This window comes from Xenopus tropicalis, chromosome 3, assembly GCF_000004195.4.
Source record: "Xenopus tropicalis strain Nigerian chromosome 3, UCB_Xtro_10.0, whole genome shotgun sequence".
Lineage (NCBI taxonomy): Eukaryota > Metazoa > Chordata > Amphibia > Anura > Pipidae > Xenopus > Xenopus tropicalis.
In genome coordinates this window covers 75,615,654-75,643,208 of record NC_030679.2, presented here as the reverse complement: position 1 = coordinate 75,643,208, position 27,555 = coordinate 75,615,654, and the positions used below count along the sequence as shown (strand labels likewise).

At 37.9% G+C, this 27,555-nt stretch overlaps 1 protein-coding gene across 1 annotated transcript in view; it reads right to left on the bottom strand.

Moving 5' to 3' along the window:
- Positions 1-27,555, bottom strand: part of muc19 (mucin 19, oligomeric) — a 107,861-nt gene that overhangs the window by 57,820 nt on the left and 22,486 nt on the right. Inside the window, exons 9-17 of the mRNA XM_031898207.1 lie at positions 27,295-27,418; positions 25,876-26,014; positions 20,089-20,181; positions 17,967-18,051; positions 17,744-17,878; positions 14,287-14,436; positions 4,489-4,583; positions 3,084-3,210; positions 440-683 (exon numbers count right to left, since the gene is read on the bottom strand). Coding sequence (XP_031754067.1) covers positions 440-683; positions 3,084-3,210; positions 4,489-4,583; positions 14,287-14,436; positions 17,744-17,878; positions 17,967-18,051; positions 20,089-20,181; positions 25,876-26,014; positions 27,295-27,418 — 1,192 coding nt within the window. The remainder of the gene's footprint in view (positions 1-439; positions 684-3,083; positions 3,211-4,488; positions 4,584-14,286; positions 14,437-17,743; positions 17,879-17,966; positions 18,052-20,088; positions 20,182-25,875; positions 26,015-27,294; positions 27,419-27,555) is intronic.

Here is a 27,555-nt window from a genome sequence, read left to right as displayed (position 1 = left end):
CCCTTTTCTGGTCAAGGATACCTATAGTGTTTGCTTTTAGGAAGTATGAAAAGCTCCCAAAAAGTAGGGTTATTTATGTATTAGCTGAAACAATATGTAGGCATACAGTACCTTCTAGTGGTACACAGCACAGAGCAACCCCTCTCTTGCTTGGCCCACATTCTTTAAAATTGTTTTTTTTTTTATCCTATGTTGGTTCTATTATCCCACGTTTTTCCTCCCTTAGCTCTTTTCTCAGTCATATGTTATAATGCCCAAGCATATAATAAATTAGAAACAAAAACACTAGCCCTTTTTCTATACCATGGTCACAGTCCAATCACCCTTCCTTACCTGCAGTCCATTTTTATTCATATAAATATAATGCAGGGATATTTTCTCCAACTTGATTCTTGTGTGTAAACTCGTTACTTGTCACTTACCTTACATACAAACTTACCAATTTCTTTCATTAATTACAATTGGCTCTTGAGCTTTTAATGTGCCATAGGCAAGGTGACAGTCACAATCTTCTTTAGGCACACAGACTCCATCAGCCCTGAGATATAGTCCTTCTGAGCATCCACATATTGATGTCTTTATTCCCTCACGAATACATGTGTCACCATAAGATAATGAAAAGCATGTTTGATAGCAAGATACATAGTGGTAATCAAGAACTTGGTTGTTTGGACATTCTTCCTCTGGAAAAAAATACAAATTTAACATTAGATCCCTGCAAACTTTCAATTTCAGTTTTTTTTAAGAAATTGCATTTATGAATGGAAAATCTGAGCCTAATGCTATTGATGTCAGTGATAATTATTATAATAAATAATATGTATTTATAAAGCACCAACATACTCCACAAAGTCACAGTTTCTGGGTTGTAGGACTAGATAGGTCCTTATTCTGTTAGGTTGGTCCTCTTTGACATCCACTTCAGCCCAGACCAGGCATCTACATAAGCCAAGAGGACCCCAGTGTAAAGGAGAGGGGGCAATTAAAGAATATAGCCATATTGCCTATAAAGAGGCAACATTTTTCATCCCACCAGGTCTCAGTGATACCAATTAAATCATAATATTTAATACATGATATAGCCTGCAACTCTCCTAATTTCCCTGACAAGCTCTGTGCATTAGCCAGCCACAAAGGCCCGGGCCTAGGCCGGCACAAATTTAAGGGCGGCATGCCACCTCGCCGCAACAAAATGTTGACATTTTGCTCCCATACGGAGCAATGGGGACTTCTCCCCACTGCTCTGTATGGGAGTTTAAATGCCTGTGCATGCTTTATTGCAGTCGTGTGGCAGGGGGAGGTTAGTTTGAGCGGGGGGGTTGCGAATGGGGGGGTGGCCTCGGAGCGCCCAGATTTGAAATCCAATGCTGAGCATGCAGTGGAGATTACAACACCTCCCTCTGATATTTACATTAGTTAACTGAGAGTTAGAGCTAAGGTGAATATTAGTCTTTTCCCTTGTAACAATGGAACCTCCTTATCTGATAAACTATATGCCCCCCTCCCTCCTCCCCCACAACCCTTTGCTAGTCCCACTGCCCCGTATACACTAGCTTTCTCATAAACCTCTAGCTCACCCAACCCCCCCCCTTGTTTAAATACTCCTCCAGTCTCTTAACCATTCTCTCCCCTAGCACAGCAGACCCCCTTCCATTGAGGTGCAATCCTTCATGGCTATATAGATTGTACCCCAAAAAAAGTCAGCTCAGTGCTCTAGGAACCCAAACCCTTCCTTCCTACACCAAGACTTTAGCCATGCATTTAGCTCCCTAAGCTCCCACTGTCTCCCTAAACGTCACAATATGGTCTCCTTTAAGATAATGCTGCAGAGACAGCGCTATAAGGGAGAAACTAAAACACTCAATTTTAGACATGCAGACTTTGCCAGTATAAGGGCATCTCTGCAAAGTGTCAACTGGGAAAGGTTTTTCACAGGGTTAAAGGACATGTAAAGCCTACATTTGCCTACAATGTATATCAGTTGGGCACGTCTCGCCCACCCAAATGGCATTATTTGTACTGCATATATCCCCTACTCTTGCCAGCACCATCTCATTTCCCTAAAGCAAATAGCAGCTTTCACCCGGTGGCAATTTTTCCTCTGATACATTTAAATCTGCAAACAGCATGCACACACAAAGACCCTTATTCAGTATACATTTCATCATAAATACAGGCTCACACAGGCCGAACTCTCTGATAAAAGTTCTGCTTTGTTTGAGCACTGTAATGGTAAAGCAGAGCTCAGGAGAATAAATTGAAGCAGACAGCTAGAGCTGAGTTTCTATGGGAACCAGCAATGCCATCTCTTTACTGGCTGCTAGACTGGGGGGCATGTTTAGTAATCTGAGTTTAGAACAACTGAGCATGCCCACAAGCCAGAAGTCAAAGCAAATTCCTGAGGTTGGGGGCCGAGTGGGTTACAGGAGGAGAAGGAAATCTAAGTGATTAAGGAGATGTTGCAGCCTTATTATTAACCTCTGGACAACCAGAGTGGCAGGTATTGAAATATTTCAAAGAGGCTGTTCACTGATTACATTTTTGTGTGTGGGGTTTACATGTCCTTTAAACACAGAAGGAAAATGGAATATCTTTAAAACATTGCTTAACAAGTATACAGGTCAGTATATACCCCTTGTAAGCAAGGAAAGGAATCGCAAAGCAAAACCTTTATGGTGAGTGTTAGTGCCTGTCACAATCGGTAACCCAAAACCCAGAACAATTGCCAAGGTCCTGGTCATGGCTCATGCTTCTGCCTATAACAACCACCTTTTGCTTCGGATGGAACCCGCCACTATTCAGGTACCACCAGGTCTTAAAGTGAGAGAACCAAGGCAAAGGTTCTGGGAAAGCAAGAGTACCAGATCGTTAGAAAAGGACTGAGGAAGATTATTAGAGTCGGCGTCAGGCAGGCCAGGTCAAAACCGGAAGAGAAGCACAGTACAAAATCAGGACCCAGAGGAGTGGTCAAACAGGCAAGGGGTATTTCAGCAAAGAGTAAAATGAATACAATTTTTTTAAAAAAAATATGTAAATAGTAATAGTATAAGTATAGTGCTAATCCACTGAAACTTCAAACTTACTGCATAGTTCATTATTCCAGTCACGTATATAGATTCCTTTTTCAGCACAGGCCATGGCATAATTCTTTAATTCTGTGCACATGCTAGTAGTCATGTATTGACTTACACAGGTCAAATGCATGCATTTCTATAACACAATATAAAATAATATTTATTTAGAACATAATTATTGTACATAAAGCTATAAATGTTTATATTTATTCTTTTTGGGCCCACTTGAATCCCCCAGCTCCCTGCCACTCACAAGTAGAAGCGCAGCTAGGGAAGGGGGATTTCTATACTAGAGGAATCAGACCCTTTGGTCGCCCCCCCCTCCCCCCAGTTAGTAGCACGTATTAATGCAATCCACTAGTGGAACCCAGGAACTGCAGTCACATCCAGCTTGGGGGTAATTCCAGGGTTCCCTACAAAAGCATGCATTTATGATGAAGGAAAGACAATCTTATTGTGTTTTTAAAGTTTAAATGCATTTAGTAGTATTGAGGCATGGTGCTTTACATTATGGAAAGATGCCATATCTGTAAAACCCCAGCTCCCAGAAATTCTGGATAATGATCTCAAATTGGTATGAATGGTTGAAACAGAGTATAACATTTATTTATGATTCCATTAAATGTTTATGCCTTGAAACAGAGAAACTACACACCTCACTGCAATCTCTGTTTCAGTATGTACTTTTCACTGACCCACATGGACTGGTATATTATCTCTAGTAATTTACATTGGCTTGTGTAGCTATGTGTATTCAATATGTTATGTCCCTCTTCCACCTTCTTTTATTTACTGTTTTTTTAGGTCAAATTATGTCTTGATAATAGGGGTCTTCCTACAAGTGCAGTTGTGCATTAAGAATTCTTCATTAAAAAAATCAAGTGCTTGCATACCCAGGGGCTGCTTGCATTCTGTATTGTTGTGCTTCAGAATTCTCACATAGAATTAGGCACACAGGCTATTTTGATTGCAAGAGATAGAAATGCCTGAAGCTGGTCTTTTTTGTACCAACTTTAAAGTGCAAGTGTAACTGCACAAATATTGATGCATTACCACAATTGCATCAGGCGCAAGTATCCCTGATCACCGCAATTAAACTGAAATTATGGGGAAAATACTGCAGTGTGAGAAATAACATGGGGATTGTGTCTGAAATTGCACTTCACACACTGCCATTGCTGGTCATAAATGTTGCCTAAAAGCTAGCTATTTCAAAATGACTGACTCCGACACAAAGCTTCATGAGGAGAGATTGAAAGAGAGATAGAGGGAAAGACTAAAGGTTAACTTGGTTACTGCAAAAACATTACAGGATTGTATTTAGAAAGCTCCATATTACCATGAGCTTAAGTTTATATAAAAAAAAAACATTTCACAGTTCCCTTAAAAGCTGAACTCATGTTCTTCAACATACCTCATAGTAGGTTTCATAAGGCAAAGCAGAGTGGCATGTAGCAAAGGCCCCATTAGGATCCTTCAGTTGTGAGCAATGCAGACTTGCAAATGTTTCTGTACAACAAAATTAATAAAATCAGCATTTAGAATTTGACTGGATTCTTTAAAATTACCTTTCTTATGGCATATTCAGTTATAAAGGAAAATGTAACTTGCTTTCTCTTTCTGGTGTCAGAATGATCTAATGTAAGGAATATAATTCTAAGCAATATTTTAATATTCTGTACATAATTTACAAAGTTCCAGTGATTTCAATGTATTTTTAAATGTAACTTAACTGCAGTATCTGTCCCTTGATAGTCTCTTCACTACAGATCCGACTACATGTACAGTACCACTGAAATTGTCTAGCTCTCATCAGTTTCCCTCAAGCCAAGATTCCTTTTCTCACAATGACTTGCATGTTCTGTAATGGACAGATGTGTGCAAGCCATTGGGAAAAATGAAGGGGAGGGGATTTACAAACATTTGGATATTCGTGGTTTTATACTTTTTTGAAACAAATAAATTCATGTAAATGAATGTCCATCATTTATCAAAAGATCCATAATGCAAAAGCAGGAATGAAAAAAGATGTGAAAAAAATGTGAAAATCGCATTTATTGTTGCACTTTTTTTGTATTGTCACACAAAAACCAGCACAAAAAAACCCTGAAAAGCTCTAAATCCACAAAGCAAAGAAAGATGTTCCAGTTAATGATGTGAGCGTTCAACCAACAGGTTGGGTAGGTTTCGGGCCAACCTCGGCACTAAATTTGCAGGTCATTACTTCCATTTGTCACAGCACCCAAAAAAATCCAACTGACACATATTCTGTGCTTGAAACAAGTCCCAGACATTCCCGCTTGAAGATTATTAAACAGAAATAGTTTGTCAGTTCATCACTTCTGGCAGTAAAATTGCAAAATTGCAACCACATTTACAAATAACTTTAAAAACATTGGATATTTATATTCACCAAAGAAAAGTGGCACTGCTGGTGTTTCACAGGCTCACTTACAAAAATACACCAAAATTACTTATATTGAAATTATATCTTAGTTTGAATCTGTCAGGGCCTGCTCGACCTTTGATACGAGTTGGAATTAGGACCAAGGAGGAAGCAGTCTACTGGTAGGCAATACGTAGCACTAATGAGGTATCCGAAGGGTTTAGAGAGTCTTAGTCAATTTCAGCCACAGTTTGGGGCTGGCAGCAATAGGGATAGTCAGAAAAGCAAAGCAGAGCCATTAGATCAGATCAGCAAAGCAATTTAGTATGCACCCAGGCACTTGCAGAATAAGTCCTCTATTTGGGCAATGAACCCAAGTTACATAGTTACATAGGGTTGAAAAAAGACCAGAGTCCATCAAGTTCAACCCTTCCAAGTAAACCCAGCACACACAACCCACACCTACCAATCTATACACTCAAATACATAAACTATATATACAACCACTAATACTAACTGTAGATATTAGTATCACAATAGCCTTGGATATTCTGATTGTTCAAGAACTAATCCAGGCCCCTCATAAAGGCATTAACAGAATCTGCCATTACAACATCTCTAGGAAGGGCATTCCACAACCTCACTGCCCTCACCGTGAAAAACCACCTACGCTGCTTCAAATGGAAACTCCTTTCCTCTAATCTAAAGGGGTGACCTCTGGTGCGTTGTTTTTATAGGAAAAAAGAACACCCCCATCTGCCTATAATCCCCTCTAATGTACTTGTACAGAGTAATCATGTCCCCTCTCAAGCGCCTCTTTTCCATAGAAAACAACCCCAACCTCGACAGTCTAACCTCATAGTTTAAATCTTCCATCCCCTTAACCAGTTTAGTTGCACATCTCTGCACTCTCTCCAGCTCATTAATATCCTTCTTAAGGGCTGGAGCCCAAAACTGCACTGCATACTCAAGGTGAGGCCTTACCAAGGACCTATAAAGGGGCAAAATAATGTTTTCATCCCTTGAGTCGATGCCCTTTTTTATACAAGACAGCACTTTATTTGCTTTAGTAGCCACAGAATGACACTGCCTGGAATTAGACAACTTGTTATCTACAAAAACCCCTAGTTCCTTCTCCATTAAGGATACCCCCAACAAACTACCATTCAGTAGATAGTTTGTGTTTATATTATTTCTACATAAGTGTATAACTTTGCACTTATCAACACTGAACCTCATTTTCCAGTTTGCTGCCCAGTTTTCCAATTTTGTCAAATTGTTCTGCAAAGCGGCAGTATCCTGCATGGAACTTATAGTTTTGCACAATTTAGTGTCATCAGCATCATTGTCCTCACTGTGAAGATACTCAGGAATGAGACTTCTAGAGAGAGTGTCTGCCTTTTTATTCCTGGAGCCTGGGGATCTTGGGGACTCCAAAAAATCATTTTTCAATTTAGCGTAGATAGAATGTTTTACTCAATAGAGGGAGCACTTATTCTCATTATGGCCATCTCAGGTTAAAGCCCATCTTTCACTCATCCCCCTCTTGCATCTGAATCAAGTTGTAGGTGCCTAGAGATGTAGCGAACCTCACAAAAAAAGTTTGTGAACCCGTTCGCGAACTTCTGCCAAAAAGTGCGAACTTTTGCGAACTTTGCGAACCCCATAGACTTCAATGAGAAGGCGAACTTTAAAACGTAGAAAAGCCATTTCTGGCCAGAAAACTGATTTCAAAGTTGTTTAAAGGGTGCCACGACCTGGACAGTGACATGCAGGAGGGGGATCAAGGGCAAAAATTTCTCGGAAAAATACGTTGTTGACACAGCGGTGCGTTTTGTGCTGTAAAGGGCAGAAATCACACTACATTTCTAAACTTGTGTAATAAACTGCTTTTACAAGGACTATTGGGTTACAGCAGATGAGATCAGCAGGACAGCTGCCCACAGCAGCTACATACAGAGCAGTAGAAAGTAGATTACTAGTCAGCTACCTAAACTGTCCCTCAAACCCCTGCACAGCTCTCTCCCTATGCTAACTCAACAAGCACACACAGGCAGAATGTAAAATGGCTGCTGGGCTTCGGTTTATATATGGAAGGGTGTGGGCCGGGAGTGGTCCAGGAGGGAGAGCTGCCTGATTGGCTGCCATGTATCTGCTGGCTCTGGGTGAGAGGTCAAAATTTGGCTCCAGCTAAGGCGAACCCAAAATTGCGAACATCGCTAAAAGTTCGCGAACTTGCGAACACCCGATTTTCGTGCGAATTAGTTCGCCGGCGAACAGTTCGCTACATCTCTATAGGTGCCATGGAGATTTGGTTTAGTGAAAACCCTTTCAATTTGTCAAACACCTCAGTGATGAGGGATAGGGGATTTATAGTTATCTTGTTGAGGCCCCTTTAATTAATACAAGAGAGAAGAAGTAGATGGCCATTTGGACCCACATTGAATATTATCTTGAAAGTACTTCTTCATTGCTTGGGTTTCAGCTGGAGACAGAGGAAAAGTAAAGCCTCTAAGGGGGAATGGTTCCAGAAAGAAGGTTGAAAAGTCATATGATGGGGTGATGAGGAGGAAGTGTTTTAGCAGATTTGTTAAAAAATACATCCAATTCATTGGCTTACTTCAACAAAAAAGGGATAAGTATTTTTTATTAACTTAATTCAAAATCTTTGTGTTTTATTAACTGTTGAGTTTAATTTTTTTTTTTTTAAAGTATTTGCTGTTTTTGGTGATAATTTACAAAGTTTGGTGAACTATAAGGCTTACAGCAGGTTTGCCAGAAGTTACATTCCTTTGTATTTACCCTCAGTTTGAGGTGGGTGGGGTTTGATTAGTTCACCTGGACAGACTGTATAAATAGACCTACTGGCACTCCAGTGGAGCTTGCTCTGGTGGTAGGTGCTCTGTAAGTGATTGTTCTTTAAGTGGGGCTCTGTAAGTGGAGTTATAAACACAGGAGTTAGTGGGGCTCTGTAAAAGAAGTTCTAAACACAGGAGTTAGTGGGGCTCTGTAAGTGGAGTTATAAACACAGGAGTTTAAAACAAGGTACTCAGTTGCATTTATTTCAAGTACTTTTACCTATTTCTGTTTAACTGTTTCTGTTTTAACTGGGAGAATGAGTGGCAGTAACATTGAAGGTCTGACACAGTGCACAGCCTGCCACATGTATGCAGTTGTGGAACAACAGTTCCAAAGTGCACACCTCTGTTGTGGATGTGAGCGAATTGCCACTTTAGAGGCTTGTGTTAGAGCACTAGAGGAACAAGTTGCAAAACTGTGTTCAATCGACAATCTTGAAAGTCTCTTGCTTACTGAACAAGAGCTAGCGGGGTCAGATAGTATGGGGGGAGGGGAGCAACGAAAGGATGATAGGGCAGTAAGCTGGGTGACAGTTAGACAATCTAGTGTGGGGAAAAAGAAGAGGGAGGCTGCGCCAGGGTTTGCGCATCCCAACAGATTTGCCAGATTGTGTGAAGAAGATGGGAGTGTTAACTCTGGACTGGCGGTTCTAGATGATCTCTCTAACAGCCGAGAGAGCAGTTTCTCTAGTAGTGGTGGGGAGGAGAGCAGAGCCAGACCTAAACAGATGGTGGTTATAGGGGATGCGATCATTAGGAAAGTGGACAGGGTAATCTGTCGAGCGGATCGTTTCAACCAAACAGTTTTCTGTCTTCCTGGTGCCAGGGTTCGGCATGTGGTTGATTGGGTTGACAAATTATTGGGAGGGGCTGGGCATGACTCGGCTGTCTTGGTACATATCGGTACTAACGACAAAATGAATGGTAGGTGGAGGACCTTAGAGAGTGAGTTCAGGGATCTAGGCTCTAAGATTAAGCAAAGGTCCTCCTTTGTCATTTTTTCAAAAATTTTGCCGGTGCCACGTGCAAGTTTAGGGAGACAGCGGCAGCTTAGGGAGCTAAATGCGTAGCTAAAGTCTTGGTGTAGGAAGGAAGGGTTTGGGTTCCTAGAGCACTGGGCTGACTTTTCTTTGGGGTACAATCTATACAGCCGTGACGGATTGCACCTCAATGGAAGGGGGTCTGCTGTGCTAGGGGAGAGAATGGTTAAGAGGCTGGAGGAGTGTTTAAACTAGACAAGGGGGGGTGAGCTAGAGTTTTATGGGAAAGCTAGTGTAGATGGGGCAGTGGGACTAGCAAAGGGTTATGGGGGAAGAGTGAGGGGGGCATATAGTTTATCAGATCAGGAGCTTCCATTGTTACAAGGCAAACAGATTCATTTTCACCTTAGCTCTAACTCTCCATTAGCTAATGTAAACATCAGAGGGAGAAGTAATAATCTCCGCTGCATGCTGGCTAATGCGCAAAGCTTGTTGGGTAAATTAGGGGAGCTGCAGGCTATTGCATGTATTGAAAATATGATTTAACTGGTATCACTGAGACCTGGTGGATTGAAAAATGCAACTAGGCCTTGAATTTAAATGGTTATACACTTTTTAGGAGGGACAGAGAGATTAAAAAGGGTGGAGGGGTTTGTCTTTATGTAAAGTCAGATTTAAAGCCATATAATAAAGACATTACCAATGAAAATGTTGAATCTCTTTGGGTAGAAATTTCAGTAGGGTGAAGGTCACAAAGAAAATGATCATTGGTGTATGCTATATGGGGAATGAGACCCATCTATTGTTGCAAATGGAGGAGGCTTCACAACTGGGTCAAGTTGTTATCATGGGGGACTTTAATTATCCGGACATTGACTGGAGTAATGGGGTGGCTAAGTCAGAAAAATCTAGTAGGTTTGTAAATATGCTAAATGACAACTTTTTATTTCAGGCGGTTCAAGAACCTACTAGGAATGACTCTGTTTTGGACCTGGTGATATCTAATAGCACTGAACTCATCTCTAACATTTGTGTGGGTGAGCATTTGGGGAACAGTGATCACAACATGGTCTCTTTTGAGATAATGCTGCAGAGACAGCTCTATAGGGGATTAACTCAAACGCTGGATTTTAGACGTGCAGACTTTGCCAGTGTAAGGGGATCTCTGCAATGTGTCAACTGGGAAAGGCTTTTCATAGGGTTAAACACAGAAGGAAAATGGAACATCTTTAAAACATTGCTTTGCAGGTATACACAACAGTATTTTCCCCTTGTAAGCAAGGAGAGGCATTGCAAAGCAAAACCTTTAAGGCTGAATAAAAGTGTTAGTGTCGAGGTTGGTAAGAAAAAATGTGCTTTTAAGGCACTTAAGTTAGCTGGGACAGCAGAAACTTTCATCAGGTACAAGGAAGCAAATAAAGCATGCAAAAAAGCTATCAGGCAAGCTAAAATAGAGATGGAAAGGGATATTGCAGCTAGGAGTAAAAAGAATCCAAAATTATTTTTTAATTATGTGAATAGTAAAAAAATGAAGCAAGAAGGGGTGGGAATCTTATTATCACGGGGGGGGGGTAAGAACAGGGAAAAAGCAGAAATTTTGCACTCTTATTTTTCATCTGTCTATACAACTGAGGAGCCAGCTAATGAAGGCTTCCCTTTTAATATGCCCATTTCTAGTAATTTAGCTACTGACGCATGGGTCACTCAGGAGGAAATTCAAAAGAGACTTGAACATGTAAAGGTAAACAAAGGTCCAGGACCAGATGGGATTCATCCCAGGGTATTAAATGAGCTGAGCGCTGTGATTGCCAAGCCTCTTCACATAATTTTTCAGGATTCGTTGAGGTGCAGAGAGACTGGCAAATTGCTAATGTGGTGCCATTATTTAAAAAGGGATCCCGCTCTCAGCCTGAAAACTATAGGTCTGTTATTCTGACATCTGTAGTAGGAAAGCTTTTGGAAGGGGCAATAAGGGATAGGGTACTTGAATACATTGCAGTTCACAATATTATAAGTTTGTGCCAGCATGGTTTTATGCGTAACAGATCTTGCCAGACTAATTTAGTCGCCTTTTATGAGGAGGTGAACAGGAACCTTGATGCTGGAATGGCAGTTGATGTCATCTACTTGGACTTTGCTAAAGCATTTGATAGAGTACCTCATAGAAGGTTAATGATCAAATTGAGGAATATTGGCCTAGAACATAATATTTGTAATTGGATAGAGAACTGAAGGATAGATTACAAAGAGTGGTGGTAAAAGGAACATTTTCTAATTGGACCAGTGTGGTTAGTGGAGTACTGCAGGGGTCAGTGCTTGGTCCTTTACTTTTTAACTTGTTTATTAATGACCTGGATGTGGGCATAGAGAGCACTTTTTCTATTTTTGCTGATGATACTAAAATGTGCAAAACTATAAGTTCCATGCAGGATGCTTCCACTTTGCAGAACGATTTGACAAAATTGGAAAACTGGGCAGCAAACTGGAAAATGAGGTTCAATGAGGTTCAATATTGACAAAGTTATGCACTTTGGTAGAAATAATATAAACGCAAACTATCTCCTGAATGGTAGTTTGTTGGGGGAATCCTTAATGGATCTGGGGTTTTTTGTAGATAACAAGTTGTCTAATTCCAGGCAGTGTTACTCTGTGGCTACTAAAGCAAATAAAGTGCTGTCTTGTGAAAAAAAAAAAAAAAGGCCATTGACTCAAGGGATGGAAACATAATTTTGCCTCTTTATAGGTCCCTGGTAAGGCCTCACCTTGAGTATGCGGTGCAGTTTTGGGCATCAGTCCTTAATAAGGATATTAATGAGATGGAGAGAGTGCAGAGACGTGCAACTAAACTGGTAAAGGAGATGGACGATTTAAGCTATGAGGTTAGACTGTTGAGGTTGTTTTCTCTGGAAAAGAGGCGCTTGTGAGGGGACATGATTACTCTGTACAAGTACATTAGAGGGGATTATAGGCAGATAGGGGGTGTTCTTTTTTCCCATAAAAACGATCAATGCACCAGAGGCCACCCCTTTAGATTAGAGGAACGGAACTTCCATTTGAAGCAGCATAGGTGGTTTTTCACGGTGAGGGCAGTGAGGCTGTGGAATGCCCTTCCTAGAGATGTTGTAATGGCAGATTCTGTTAATGCCTTCAAGAGGGGCCTGGATAAGTTTTTGAACAAGCAGAATATCCAAGGCTATTGTGATATTAATATCTACAGTTAGTATTAGTGGTTGTATATATAGTTTATGTATTTGAGTGTATAGATTGGTAAGTATAGGTTGTGTGTGCTGGGTTTACTTGGATGGGTTGAACTTGATGGACTATGGTCTTTTTTTTCAACCCTATGTAACTATGTAACTATGTAACATCTGAGTAGTCTTTATATGCAGAGGGCAGGGCTTGAAGACCAACAGAGGCAACAGGTAACCAAAGAATACAGTTAGAAGGCAGACAATTACTGAGACAGTAGGAACTCCAACAGGAGATTTGGCAGGTGGACCAATCAATGAGAGGGATATGTAAATGAAACTAAGGTAAAGTCAATACCCCTGGAGCAGAAGGGCAATTAATAATGAGGAAAGGCACTTTCTCTTTATGCATAGACCCCACTTTCAGAGGTAATTTACCTGTTGTGTCAGAGATGATCTCTGACATCAAAACCTGCAAGGGAGTAAAAACACTGGGAAAAGGGTAATGCTTGGCAAAGACAGAATCCATAAAAAAATTCCACACAGCTCCAGAATCAAGAAAGCCTTGTGAGAAAATTCTGGAAGCCAGCTGAAACTGCAGTGAAAGGAGGAATCTATGAGAGTCCTTTTGTGGAGAAAATTCAATGCCACCCAGATAAGATTTCCCAATTTTACTGAAGCATTGGCATCCCTGCATCTGAGGCAGTTATTAACTAAATAAGCCTCCCCTTCACAGTACAGGCCAGAAGAACACCTCCAAAGTTTCTCTTGTCCAGAGAGATGCACCCTTCCAATCTGTATAGGTTACTCAGATGAAGTGGATTGGGGCTGAGGAGTGGAGCTCAGAAGCAGAGCTCTTTAATATCCTGGATCATGGATAGCTATACAAGGGACTAACTATGCCTTAATAATGCCTTAAGTCCTAAAACCTTATTAACACGAAATGGTTGTTCCCACTTAAGGATTATGGACACTACTTAGAAATTGTTTAACTGCGTAACATACTTTGGCAAACTTAATGCTGTCCTCAAATGTGCACTTGTTTAAGAAAAAATGAAATACTTGAAATCTCAATAAAACAGGAATAAACAATGTGAATGCAGTAAAATCATATTCTTCCCTTTCATTTCAATGTCTAACAAATTTCAAATCTCAAAAATGTGCATTGAAAAATAGCTTGAATTTTGAAACCATTGACTTCTACTTCTACTCGTCAGTTTTAGATGCTAAATTATTAATTCACGCTTTTGAGCTTTTTGTATTAAATAAACCTCAAAAACATGAGTATTGGAAACTACAATTTGAATTTTTGATTTTTGCAAAAAGAAACTTGGAGCGCATATTTGAATGGTGATAAACCTATCCCTTAGGGACCCCTTGCCTACAGAATACAGAAAATAAAGGGAAAGAATACTTAAATGCATAGCCTGTATGTATTAAAGTACACGGCAGGGCAGGCTACCTCAATACTTTTCAAAGGTTTGAAGAAAGCATACATTTCCTCATCTGCCAATGATAAAGTCTTATGGCAAAAGTAACTAGATAGTTCTTATTAGTCCTAATTTAGTGTCTATAAGTGATGAGCAACTCTGTCCTGTTTCTATCGAAAAATTTGCTAAACATCAAGAAAATTTGTGAAAAGGGAAAAATCCAAGAACTGCATTTGTGTGACTTTTTCTTGTGTCCATTTTGAAGCGACCACAACTTTTTTTGAGGAGCGACAAATTTTTCATGCTTCATGTGAAAAAATTCGCTCATCACTAGTGTCTATATATAATATCATGCTTTGTTAGTAGTTACCTTTCTTCAGGTCAATACAAGTAGGAGAAACTGGATTAAGACAAGTCGACAACCTCCAAAACACAGCAAATGTTTCTGGTGAAGACTCCGTCATATGCTGATCTGTTTGAAAATCATCTTCTGCTTTACTATTAAAACTTCCACAAAGTCCTTAAAAAGACAATAATATATGGTTTATGTAGTTTCAAGCATAAATTAATAGATATGTGTTATGAAATTATGCAAGATTATTAAAACATATTGACGTATTAAAACTTCTATCTCTGATTGCTCATAGAGTCACAAGACAATTTACTCCACCTAACAGGAACAAAGAGCTTTGTTTGCATTGCATTAAGCAGGTGCTGTTGTGTCATGAGGCAAGATAACAATCTTGCCTTGGGATGCACTTCGGAAAGGGTGGTAAAAATCCAAAATTGCTAACTTCAAGATTAACTGTTTAACCCTATCACTGCCAGCCATTTTGGTCAAAGTGGAACTTGTATTGCCAGACAGTTTTTGAACATTTTGTACCATTTCACTTTAGGGGCCTTTCCTCGGACGACTTTTAGTTTACCCAGGAAAACAATATATCGTTTTTTTCAGGACAACCTAAGCTTTCAAAATATGAAATAGAATTTTTGTTTAATTCCAATTCTGTAAAAAGATATAAGCTTCTAAATGTCTAAAAATAAAAAACACACATACTAGAAACAAAAATTTTATGCACAAAAATACAGCTGATTTGTGCTGAATGTGCCAATACCAAATATATATAGTTTATATATATATATGGAGATTTCTCAGTTGTATAGGTCAAAAACTCCCAGCAGTAAACTACCAAATTTCCAAAGCACCGCTTCAGAAAGCTGCATATTTTAGATTTCAAAGCCAAAAATTCATTAACAGAAGGTTTATCCCAGAAAATTGTACATTTTTGGAAAGAACAGATTCTGGTTAATCCAGAATAGGTACAACTGTCTGTCTACTACAAACGATCAAGTTGCAATGCTTTCCTAAAGTTATTAGTTTTTATTAGTCATGGGCAAAATGTTTCGCCAGGCATGAATTCGCGGCAGATTTCCGTGTTTCACCATTGGCGGATTGTTTCACGAAATGGATGAAAAATTTGCAGCGGAAAAATTCGCCGCACATCCAAAAATTGTCTCCAGCGTCAAAAAAGAATAGTCGTGGGCATCAAAAGAATAGCCGCGTGACAAAATAATAGCCGCGAGCGTCAAAAGAATAGCCATGCGCCAAAATAATAGCCGCAGGCGACAAAATAATAGCCGCAGGTGACAATAGAATAGTCATGGGCGACAATTTTTTTTGGCGCACAACATTTTCGCCATTTCGCACATTTTTTGCCGTTTCGCGGATCTTTTGAAAGATTTGCGAATTTTTTGGCGAAGCAAAATTGAACAGATTCGCTCATCACTAGTTTTTATCAAAATTTGTGAAATTTTTAAAAATTCACTTTAAAGCTTCCAGTCTATAGTATGTTATCTCCTACAGGTCATAAAGTAACCAAATAAAACACCCTATATATGAATGCCAGGGGTCCACTGAACAGTTTGATGCCCAATATGTATAGATTTACCTAAGTATGTGGCACGTAGAGGCCCCAATGCGAACATAACCCCATATGATCTAGCAATTCTGTCATCTCAGCTCCAGCAAAATCAACACATTTACATCATTTATGTGGGATAAAGCTAGTAAAAAGTACGCTCACCCCAGAAAGTCATACATTGCTGGAATCTAAAATGGGTGTCTTTCTACTCCAAAGTACCAAGCCGTAGAGCTTTTCTAAAGTTAGCAATTTTGATGACATTTCCAAAAATCCCCTCAAAGCTTCCACTTTGCAGCATCTTATCTCCCACATAGCGTTAGGTGGCAAGATAAAAAAGCCTAAATTTGAACGCCAGGGGTCCGCTGATCAGTTTGATACCAAATATATATATAGGTTTACCTAAATATGTGGCACGTAGGGGCCCCAATGGAAACATACCCCCATATGATCTATCATTTCAGCTCCTGCAAAATCAACACATTTACATCCTTTATGTGGGATAATGCTACAAAAAAGTACACTCACCCCAGAGAACCATATATTTTTGGAAAGTACACATTTCCCCCAATCTATAATGAGTACACATTTATTTTTACTCCAAAGTACCAAGCCATAAAGCTTTCCTAAGTATGCAGATTTTTATGACATTTCAGAAAATTGCCTAAAAATGTTGCAATTTGCCACATTTATCTCTCACAATTTCTTGATAAAGATCAGATAAAGGCAAATCACCCCAAATAGGAACACCTAAGGTCTACTAAGCAGTTTGATGCCCAATATGCATAGATATACCAAAGTCTGTGGTATGTATTGACCCCAAAATAAAAATAGTGCATATGGATTTCTCGCCTGCCAACTCAGCTTTTGCACACAGAGCCCCCTGACAGTGTATTATGTGCCGTAACACCCCCTAACTATACAGAGACCCCCAGAAAATGCAATAAAACCAAAAAAATTGTGCAAATCAGTGAAAAAAAATTAGTGGTCAGAATATCTGATCCAATAGTCACACTGTCAAAATAAACAGTTTTTAGGAAAAAGAAACTAAAAACAAAGTGGTAAAATGAACAAAAAAAATGTTTTGTGTATACATGTGTGTGTACATATTTAAAAGGTGTGTGACAATGTGTAAGTGTGTATATGAGTGTATAAAAGTGTATATAAGTGTGCAAAATGAAAAAAAATTGCTAAATTGTGTGCTGTAAGTGTGTATAAATGTATGTAAGTGTGTGTACGTGTGTGTGTAAGTGTATAAGAGCAAAAAAAAAATCAGCCTTACCTGTCCTGAAGCATGGATAGCTGCTCTGTCCTCCATGCTGCAGTCCTGGTCAGTGGGTGGCAACACTGGGGGGAAGCAGGAACAAGTAGCAGATGCCATACGATCGTGTCTGCTGCTTCTAGGTCAATCCTGGGACGATCGCATCACAGGACCGACATGACAGTCCCCCTGGCTCGTTACCCAGGGGGCTGTCATCACTAGAAACACATGCCGCTGACGCAGAGAGTATCCTTTATCTGCCAACGACGTATGAGACATGTCGTTGGCAGATAAAGCCTTTTTCTGCCATAACGTATGCCATATGTTGTTGGCAGAAAAATGGTTAATTTATAAAAAAAAGAACATCAAAAAGTGTAGTTACTATAAAAAACAATGAAATGCACTCCTCCACCAACTGATTAACTCTTGAGGTGTCCCATTTATATTATGCCTGTTATGCTAATGTTAGGTGTCTGTTCCTTATTTTTTTCAATTAAGCTAATTTGACTATGCACACTACTTGTTTACTTTAGGTAGAAATATTAGTTTGGTTATTAGCATTGGTATATTTATTCTAGAGCTTTAACAAGCAAGAATAAATATTTGATCATACATTTCTATATTTAAATACAAATTAACTTTTGTACCTTTTGTATCCTGATATCCAGTGCTTGGAACAGAGATGTAAAACTGCATTGTTTTCCCAGTCTGTATCAGCATATTTACATTTAAATTTGTTTGCACTAAGATGGATGAGCCAGACCTGTAAAATCCTAATTGATCTAAAAAGAAAGTACATTTAAGTTAATGACACTGAAAAGTTACATATACATTTAATACATTAATTTAAAAAAATACTTTTTTTGATACCTGATTGAAAGAAATTTTGATTCGTAATTTTTTCATACTCAACGACTCCATCACTGCTGCATTTGAATTTACTTTCCTGATTTCCCTGAAATAAAAATATTCTAAAATGATTATATTTGTGTTTGTGTGTAATATAACGGTAGCACTTAATATTTCTACACTAATGTTTTATGTGAAAATAGTAGACAATAAGTAAAACAATTAAATACACTATTTACTGCTATTAATGCTATACAGTAATAAGAAATAGCAGATATGCGATCCGTTATAAAGAAATCCGTTAGCTTCAAATTACAGGATGCCATCTTCTATAGATTCCATTATAATCAAATAAAATTTTACAAATGATTTTCTTTGTCTCTGTAATAATAAAACAGTAGATTGTACTTGACAATTAAAATATAATTAATCCTTATTGGAGGCAAAACACTCCTATTGGGTATAATTAATTTTTAAATTAATTTTTAGCAGACTTAGGGCCATGACAGACGGGAAGATGAGTCTGTCACGGGCGACTTATCTCCCCAAAATGCCATCCCACTGGCTAGAATGTAAATCGCTGGTGGGATGGCATACGTGTCGCCGAAATTGCCGACGTTTCAAGGCAACTTCGGTGATTTCGGCAAATCGCTGTGCTGCGTATGCCATCCCACCGGCGATTTACATTCTAGCCGGTGGGGTGGCATTTCGGGGAGATTAGTCGCCCGCAACAAGGGAGATTTGTCATGCGGCAACTAATCTCCCCATCTGTCATGGCCCTTAAGGTGTAGAGAGCCACATTACAGAAGTATCCCTTATTCGGAAAACCCCAGGTCCAGAGCATTCTGTATAATAGGTCCCAACCTGTCCTTTGTTAAACTGCATTAGCTCTTCAGTGTCAAATATAAGTTGATTATAATTATAAACAAAATAGTCCTAATATCATACTGTATGCCTCAGATTTCCTGCAAAAGCTATCTTAACAGCTAGAACTCTTTTTTATCTAAATTATAAGCAGTCTGTTTGTTAGGTTTGGTAATACCCTAGAACAGTGCTGTCCAACTGGCGGCCCGCGGGCCGCACCCCCCTCTGTGTGGCCCCCCACCTGTCTGGCTGCTTTGATAGTTTACTCTTGTGTAAGCTTTAAATGGTATCAGTACTGTGATTAACTGGCCCCCCTGCATGGTTCTCACCTCAGATTCAGGCTGTAATCAGGCTGTATTGTTTAAATATGTAATCCCCTGTGTTGTTCACACCTTTTAATCTCTGCATTGTTCACCCCCTGCAGTGTTCACACCTCAGGCTCAGGCTGTAATCACCCATATTGTTCCCCTGTTCACACCTCAGGAGCAGTAGAAACCCACAACTAATCCCTGCACACTACAAAAAGAACATATACTGACATAGACATACTGAGGTGGTACTTCAATTAAAATTTTTTTTAATATATAGTTATTGTGCAGACTGTAGGAGCCGTGCCAGCATTGTGTCACTGTAGGCTGCCTGTGTGCTATACACACAGGCATCATAGGGCAAGCAGAGTATGGCACACACAGGCAGGGTAGGGAAGGCAGAGTATGGCACACACAGGCCAAGTATGGCACAAACCAGCCAAGAATGGCAAACACAGGGAAAGTATGGCACACAGGCAGGGTAGGGAAGGCAGAGTATGGCACACACAGGCAGGGCAGGGAAGGCAGAGTATGGCACACACAGGCAGGGTAGGGAAGGCAGAGTATGGCACACACAGGCAGGGTAGGGCAGGCAGAGTATGGCAGGTTTTTGCTGTACTACAACCATTAATATGGGTATGGTCATGTGATAACATGGGTGTGGTTTCAAGTGGGTGTGGTTTCAAAAATGGGAGTGGTCAAAACTGGCTTCCATTATCGGCCCTCCACCACGTAGGTCGGAAAAATTGCGGCCCTCGGTACAACAGAAGTTGGACAGCACTGCCCTAGAATAATAGGAGAATGAGGCTTATATATATATATATATATATATATATATATATCTATATAAGCCTTATTACAGGTATATATGATATAAAGCCCATTAAAAAAAAAACAAAGTAAAAGTAGCAAACTTTCATTGTTGTGTTTTTAAGTTGCAAACGGGGAGATTCATTTTAAAATTCACTTACCGGATTTAGAACCAGAGTAACACTGGTGATAATGGTTGATGACTGATCATCCTCTCTCTGACTCAGTACAGCATAAACTAACCAGTTGGTGTGCTGTAAAACAAACAAAAAGTTAAACACGCACAGATATATATATATATATATATATATATATATATATATAAATTTAACTTAAATATGACCATTTAATGTAAATAATGATATTTAGACAATTTTCTGAAAGCAGACTGCATTGGTCTACTGTAAACAACATACTAAAAATTAATTTTAAGGTGACCGTCCCTTTTAAACAGAAATATTTAGATGCAGGTACAGACCTGATCATAAAATCATAAAAACCCAGTGCAATATCACATGACATCTGAGACCAATACATACACTTGGTCCTTTTATATATAATGTGACCTGTCCTGCAAAAGCATTTTTAGTTTGCAGATTCAAGCTGACTAGCTATGTAGTCCTGATATACTTTTTATTCCAAGGCACTAATAGAATGATGACAGCAGTATTTATCAATGGGTGAAAGTTTGAACTCACTTTTTTTTTATTATTTTTATTTTATTATTCATTAGATACAAATAACATTTCTGCTTGTAACAATTTCAAAGGCTAGTAAAAAGTACAAGAGCAATCATGGAACTATGGTAAGTAAAGTATTGAGTCCAATTGCGATCTATCATTGGGAGGAAGGGTATTTATGAACAGTCTCCATTTAGACAAGTATCTTGTACAATTTTTTGTGCTACCAAATTTGAAAGCTATGGCTTCATTTGTACAAAGTACTTTTAGCTCCATTATAACTTCCGTTATAAAAGGGGGATTCGGATCTATCCATTTCTTAAAGATAATCCTCTTTGCAGCTACTAGAATAAGATTTAAATAATTTATAGAATAAGAAGTGTTCCCAAATTTAGGTTGAAATAGAGTAGATAATGGTGTTGGATCTTCTGAGAAAAATAAAGCAGATTTTGGCGTCAGGTTATATTTAGAATCTAATGGAGAATTTAGATGATTCTCAATGTCTTTCCAAAAATTTTTTATATGAGGACAATTCCATAGTAAATTAATTGAATTTGGAAGCGGTGTATTACATTTGGGACAATTATTGATGAAATTTTTATTTTTTGAGACAAAGTTGAAACCTTTATAAGCCAGGTGTATAAATCTATAATTTTGTTCTCTCCAGACTTCTGTATGTATAAGTTTATCAAAGCGCTTTATACCGTTGGTTAAAATTTCTGGGGAAATTTCCGTATGAAGATAGGTGGACCATTTTTTTGCAATCAAATCCATTGGATGAGGTTTGAGGATTGGGTTGCTCCATATTGAAGTTTGTATAATCCTGATTTTATTACGGGATTGAGAAACCATAAGATTATCTAAAGCAGTAATAAGTAGAGAATTATAAGTTAATAAGAAGCCTAAATGGTTATGGTGTTTAAGCCAATGAGATATTTGGAGATAATATAGTTTTTCAGAAATTTGAAATTTATTACTGAAATCTTTCCAATCCAGAATTTTGTCGGAAGATGGTGAAATAATATCTTTTATGTATTTTATTCCTTTCTGTTTCCAAATGGTAGACATAGGAGATGATATGGGCTGGATAATGTTGAAAGTTCCAGGTAGATTAGTAAATTTATCCTTTTCTGAAAACCACTCCACTATATAACGAGTTCAAGCTGATAGATTAAAGGATCTGAGATCAGACAAACCAAGGCCTCCATAAAATTTAGAATAATTCAGTTTGTTTAATGCTATTTTGGAAATTTTACCCTTCCATAGGAATTCTAAGAGAGCTGCTTTTATCTTGTTGATATCCTTATGTTTGATTAAAAGAGGCAGATTTATAATAGTGTAAATACATTTCAGAAAAATCATTATTTTGAAGAAAGCTATTTTTCCTTTTAAGTTCAATGGGATGTTTTTCCATTTTTGACATAGAGAAATTATGTTTTTTAACATAGGTAAATAATTTAAGGAGTAGATCCTTTGGAGATCTGATGGTAGATGTATGAAGATATTTAATGCTTGAAAGACTCTTGCTAATTCCTAATTGTTTTAGAATAATTGGTGAGGTTTGGCCATATGCATCCATGAGTTCAGATTTGTTTAGGTTTATTTTGAACCCGGAAATAGCCTCATAACTTTGAATAGTGGAAAATAAGTTGATAAGATTTTTATTAGGGTCTTTAACAATTAAAAGTAAGTCATCAGCAAAAGCTGTTAGTTGAACATTTATTTTATTTATTAATAAGCCAGGCAGGGAATCAGCAGACTTTAATGTTCTAATTAAAGGTTCCAAGGATAAATCAAATAATAGGGGTGATAATGGACAACCTTGTCTAGTTCCTCTTTTCAAGTAAATTAGTTTTGAGAGTTCGCCTGCTGCCAATATCTGAGTAGTAGGAGCCGAATACAATAGGTGAATTAACTCAATAAAAGGGCCATGAAAACCAAAAGCTTTTAGAGAGTCTTGAAGGTGATCCCAGCAGATGTTGTCAAAGGCTTTCTCCTTATCTATTCCCACCAATGAGATTGGGATTTTATTAGTTTTAGCCATGTATATGACTTTAATTAATGTTCTTAAATTTCTTTTATGGAATTTTCAAAAATCTCGCGGTTGTCTTGAGTTGGGGTTGATTTAAAAATTATGTAGGCTTCCTTTGATTTGTTACTAAAATCCAGTATTTTTTAATTCATTTTCTTAGTAAATTGTGAAAGAAGTGATTTCTCCTCTGATGAATGCTTTCCATGTGTCCCAAAGGAGAGTTGGATTATTTGAGTGAATTGCATTATCAGATAAGAAGATTTTCCACTTATCCTTTAGCATTTGCTGATAGTCAGACCTAGCCGCTAAGAATACTGGAAATTTCCAAGGAATATAGGATTTGGAAATAAAGTTAGCAGTAATAGTAATGCTTATAGGAGTGTGATCCGAGTAGGTAAAATTCCCAATCGTTGCATCTGAAACATGAGTTAACAAGTTGGTGGATATAAGTATATAATCTATTCTTGTCCCCGTACCATGGGAATGGGAGTAAAAGGTGAATTCTTTACTAGAGGGATTCAAGATTCTCCAGACATCATTCAGGTTTGAATGAACTAGTAATTCTGAGAATAATTTAGATTTGTTGTGAGAAGAATTAGTGGATATGCCACATTTATCTAAACACCATATATGTGATTCATTAAAATCACCACCCACTATCACATTAAAGGAACTCAATGAATTAATTCTGTGAATTATATGTCGATAGAATTCAGGTTTATTGTTGTTGCATATGCATATACTGAGCAGATATTCCATGACTGGTTTTGAAGAAAAATTTCTGCATGAATAAACCTTCCAGAGTTATCCATAGATGTATTTATTAGTTGGAAATTTAGCTTTTTGTTAAATAAAATTGAGACACCACCTTTTTTGTTTATAGCAGGGGAATATAAGTTATCTGCAACCCAGGAAGAACATAGTTTCTGGTTTTCATCAACATTTAAGTGTGTTTCCTGTAGTAGTGCAATATCAGCATCATATTTCTTTAGCTCTTGGAGAATTCTTTTATGCTTTATCGGTGAATTGATACCATTAACGTTCCATTAGATCATTTTAATGTTATCCGTATAAAAAGAAAGCAATGTATATAACATGAGATCTAAACATTAGACTAGCCTTATATAGATAGTTAGCAGTAATAACAATAAAATGGTGATAATGTGGACCATTAGAATGGAAAAGTAAAATGTATAACAATATTAGAAAAAAGAAATAAAGAGAAAACATTGTAGAAATTACAATAACAAGTTAACTGAATTAGTCGACTTCACTTTTTTCCTAAAGTGGATTAGAAGCCTAATAAACTCTTTATAAAGAATCTAACCAGTGAAACATTGTTCCGTACCCCTCTCATGCATACGTATACAGACCCATAAATACATACAGTATAAGTAAACTGAATAATGTTTCCAAACAAAGTACAATTCAGGTCACCATCTCTGAAAGTTCAGGTGTGGAGGTAATTTTGTCAATGGGAGATCTGGACCTGGGTTGAGAGTTGTAATTTTTCCGGTCCCTTTTAATAAATGGACTGACTTTTCTAGAAATGTGGGGAGTATTAGCCTTTGAGTTATCATTATAATCAACATTGAATTCCCCTTTTGAGTTAGAGAGAGATTTTGACACACGAGAAGCAGATTTTCCCAAATGTGACCTAAAGTCATTTACAAACCTTTCAGCTTCTTTAAAATCTTCAAAAGTATGCACACCTGATGACAGGAAAATTTTTAGAATGGCGGGATATAGCAATGCAAACTTTACCTCATGGTGAAGAAGCATTTGACATTTGAAAAATGTTGCCTCTTTTTTGATAGATTGACAGAGAAATCTTGAAACATTAAGATTCTATGTTTTTCTAAAAAGAGGTTCCTGTTTTTTTCTGAAGAATCAGGAATTTATCTGAATAATCCAGGAATTTTACCAGTACTGTTCTCGGTTTCTGATGTGGTAAATCCTTCAATGGTAATGGCAATGGTTTTGTTTTCTAAGTCTGAAGTTTTCTTTTCCAAAATGTGTATTTTTACTTACCTGAGGAAGCATTATCATCTAGGGAAGAAATCCTTTCTTCCATTTCTGATAATGTAACATTTTGTGAGGAAAGTTGCTCTACAACCTTATTAATCTCTAATTGTAAATGTTTAACTGCCATTGAAATAGACTTTTCAATTGTGGGGTTAATCAAATTTGCTACCGCTAGAGCCATTTCTTTGTAACTGACATTTTGTGACTTTAAATCAGAGCAGTCCTGAGGTAATTCTACGTGATTTTGCAAAGTCCCGTCGGCCATACTGGATTTCATCTGCTCATTTTGTGATGCTTTCCCCCTCTCTGAATTCGATGAAGTGGATATTTTCTTCGGCTTCTTCTTCTGCCGTGGTGAGTTACCTGGCATGTTTGGAAGTGATTAGAGGGGGGTCTGGCAGTCTGAAAAGTTGGTTGGTTAGGGGCGTGCACGGAGCCGCTTCACTGTGCGTCTGCTCCCTCAGGCACCATACCGGAAGGTGAACTAACTTTTGTTGGTTGCATAAGTATTGACCATCATAAGTCAATACTGCTAAGCCCTACCACAAAGAGGTACATTTTTACTTTTGAGATGATGTGACAATAGTTTTGATAACTGAATAATTTTTCCACTTTGGCATTATGGACTATTTTTTGTTGAGCAGGGACATAAAACTCCAGTTCAACAAAGTTTAGTTCTGGGATGTAACGCAAGCAACAAAATGTGAAAAACTCTAAAAGGATAAATCTTTTATTGTACATACTAAATGTAGCTGCTTGGGAAAGCCTCTCTTTCAAACTCCTAACATACTTCACCATTCCCAGGGTACTTCAGATATGAGGGATTATAGGAAGGGAAAATTGAAAAGATATGTGGTATTGCACTGATAAACAGTGATGTAATCAGTCAAAGATGGAAATTCCTCTTACTTTCTTCCTCATTACTCAGATATTACTCAAGATATATTGTAATTCTTTATTCTGCCACTGTCATGGCTTGGACTAAGAAATTTAAATCAGTTAAGAATTGATTTTAAAGTTTATAATTAAATCGGGTAGTGAATTTTGTATCAGAGTGCCACAGTGACTTTAGAATTACAGAAACCACCCCAATTTTTTTAAACTTTCCTCTGGCTTGAGCTGGTGGTTATTTTTTAAGTATAATTAGTTTTCATATTTTCATTTATGGCTATAGGAAAACAAAATTATGACAATACAGTCTTTATACATACCATTGAGAAAACATAGTCACAGTTTCCATGTATGCTGTATGTGTTGCCATCATATGTTGTAATAGATATTCCTTCTTCCACCTTGCATGTTCCAGGACAGCTTTCTTTAGAACAATTCCATGTGCCGCTATTGCAGATGCTATTAAAATATAAAAAATAAATATCTATTAAGGCTATAAGTTGATTTGTAATTCAGATATGGTGTTTACTCTTCCTCAAATAAAGTATGGCTCACTTACTAATATAGAAACTCATTAGGTATATAATCCTAATTATATATTATTATTATTACATACCTCCCAACATTTTGAAAATGGAAAGAGGGACAAAAATAGATGCCGCAAGCAGCACAGCTAAATTTTTTGACCACACCTATTTTTGCAACCACACAACCTAAATACCACTCCCATTTGACTAAATTTGGCAGGTTATTTCAAGTATGAACACATTTCTGGGGGTTTTGGGGTGTTTCATGTGTTATTACAGTTTTGCTGAAAAAGGTGAATTGACCTTTAAGCTGCAAGTCTCAGCTCCCCCAAGAGACCTGTTTAGCTTATTAGTTAAAGCTACTTTTAATTAAATTTGTATATTTTTTATTGTTCAGTGCAGGAGATCAAAGGGAAATGAGGGACTTTTCAGTAAGAATCCGGGACTGCAGGTTGAGCTGTCAAAAGAGGGATTGTCCCGCGAAAATCGGGACAGTTGGAAGGTATGCTAATATACTGTATAAGCTAATTTGCTCAGTCCACTGGGGAAATGTAATACCTATATTAGCAGATTAAGCCCAATGTGTATTAATGTGTAACATGTTAGGAGGTGTGTGTGATTTTGTGTCTTTGCTTTCTTGCAAAACAGTGGTCCTGTCTTATATTGCACTAGGCATTTCAGATATACAAATTTGTTTGTGCAAACATTTGTTTTATCAGTTTAGGAGCTCTTTACAAATGCATACCAAGGGACAGATTTATTAAAGGGGACCTGTCACCCTAAAAAAATAACTCCAAATTCTTGTGTTTGTCAAGCAAAATAAACTTCACTTAAAGGAACAGTAACACCAAAAAATGAAAGTGTATAAAAGTAATTACAATATAATGTACTGTTGCCCTGCATTGCTACAACTGGTGTGTTTGCCCCAGAAAGACTACTATAGTTTATATAAGTAAGCTGCTGTGTAAGCCCCCATTATATGGGGCTTATCTACTAGTTATCTGCTATGTAACCTGTGCCTTTTCTCCTTTTTTCCAGCTTGAATGGCTGCCCCCATGGCTACACAGCAGCAGCATGACACACTGTTAAGTGTCAAAAATGTTTATTCAAACAAGAAAATTATTGATGATACAAGTAATAACCCCCAAATCACGGTGCATAGATTTCTAATTTTCAGCACACAAAACCTAATTGTATTCCAAAGACATTTACCAGGCAGAGTTGCAAATACTTTGACGTGTTTCTCCAGATTGATATATTTTACCATCAAATGTACATGGGCAACTGGACTTAGGAATACATTTCTTGCTTTTTCCAGTGTCATTAACAACAAGACCTAGTGAAATAAAAAGTAACAATAACTTATCCATTTACTATGACAGTGGATTACTAAATGAAAAATAAAAACAGTTCAGTATTTCTTGTGTGACATAGAGTGTAAAACAATTTTTGTACCAGGCCAGCAGGGCAGCA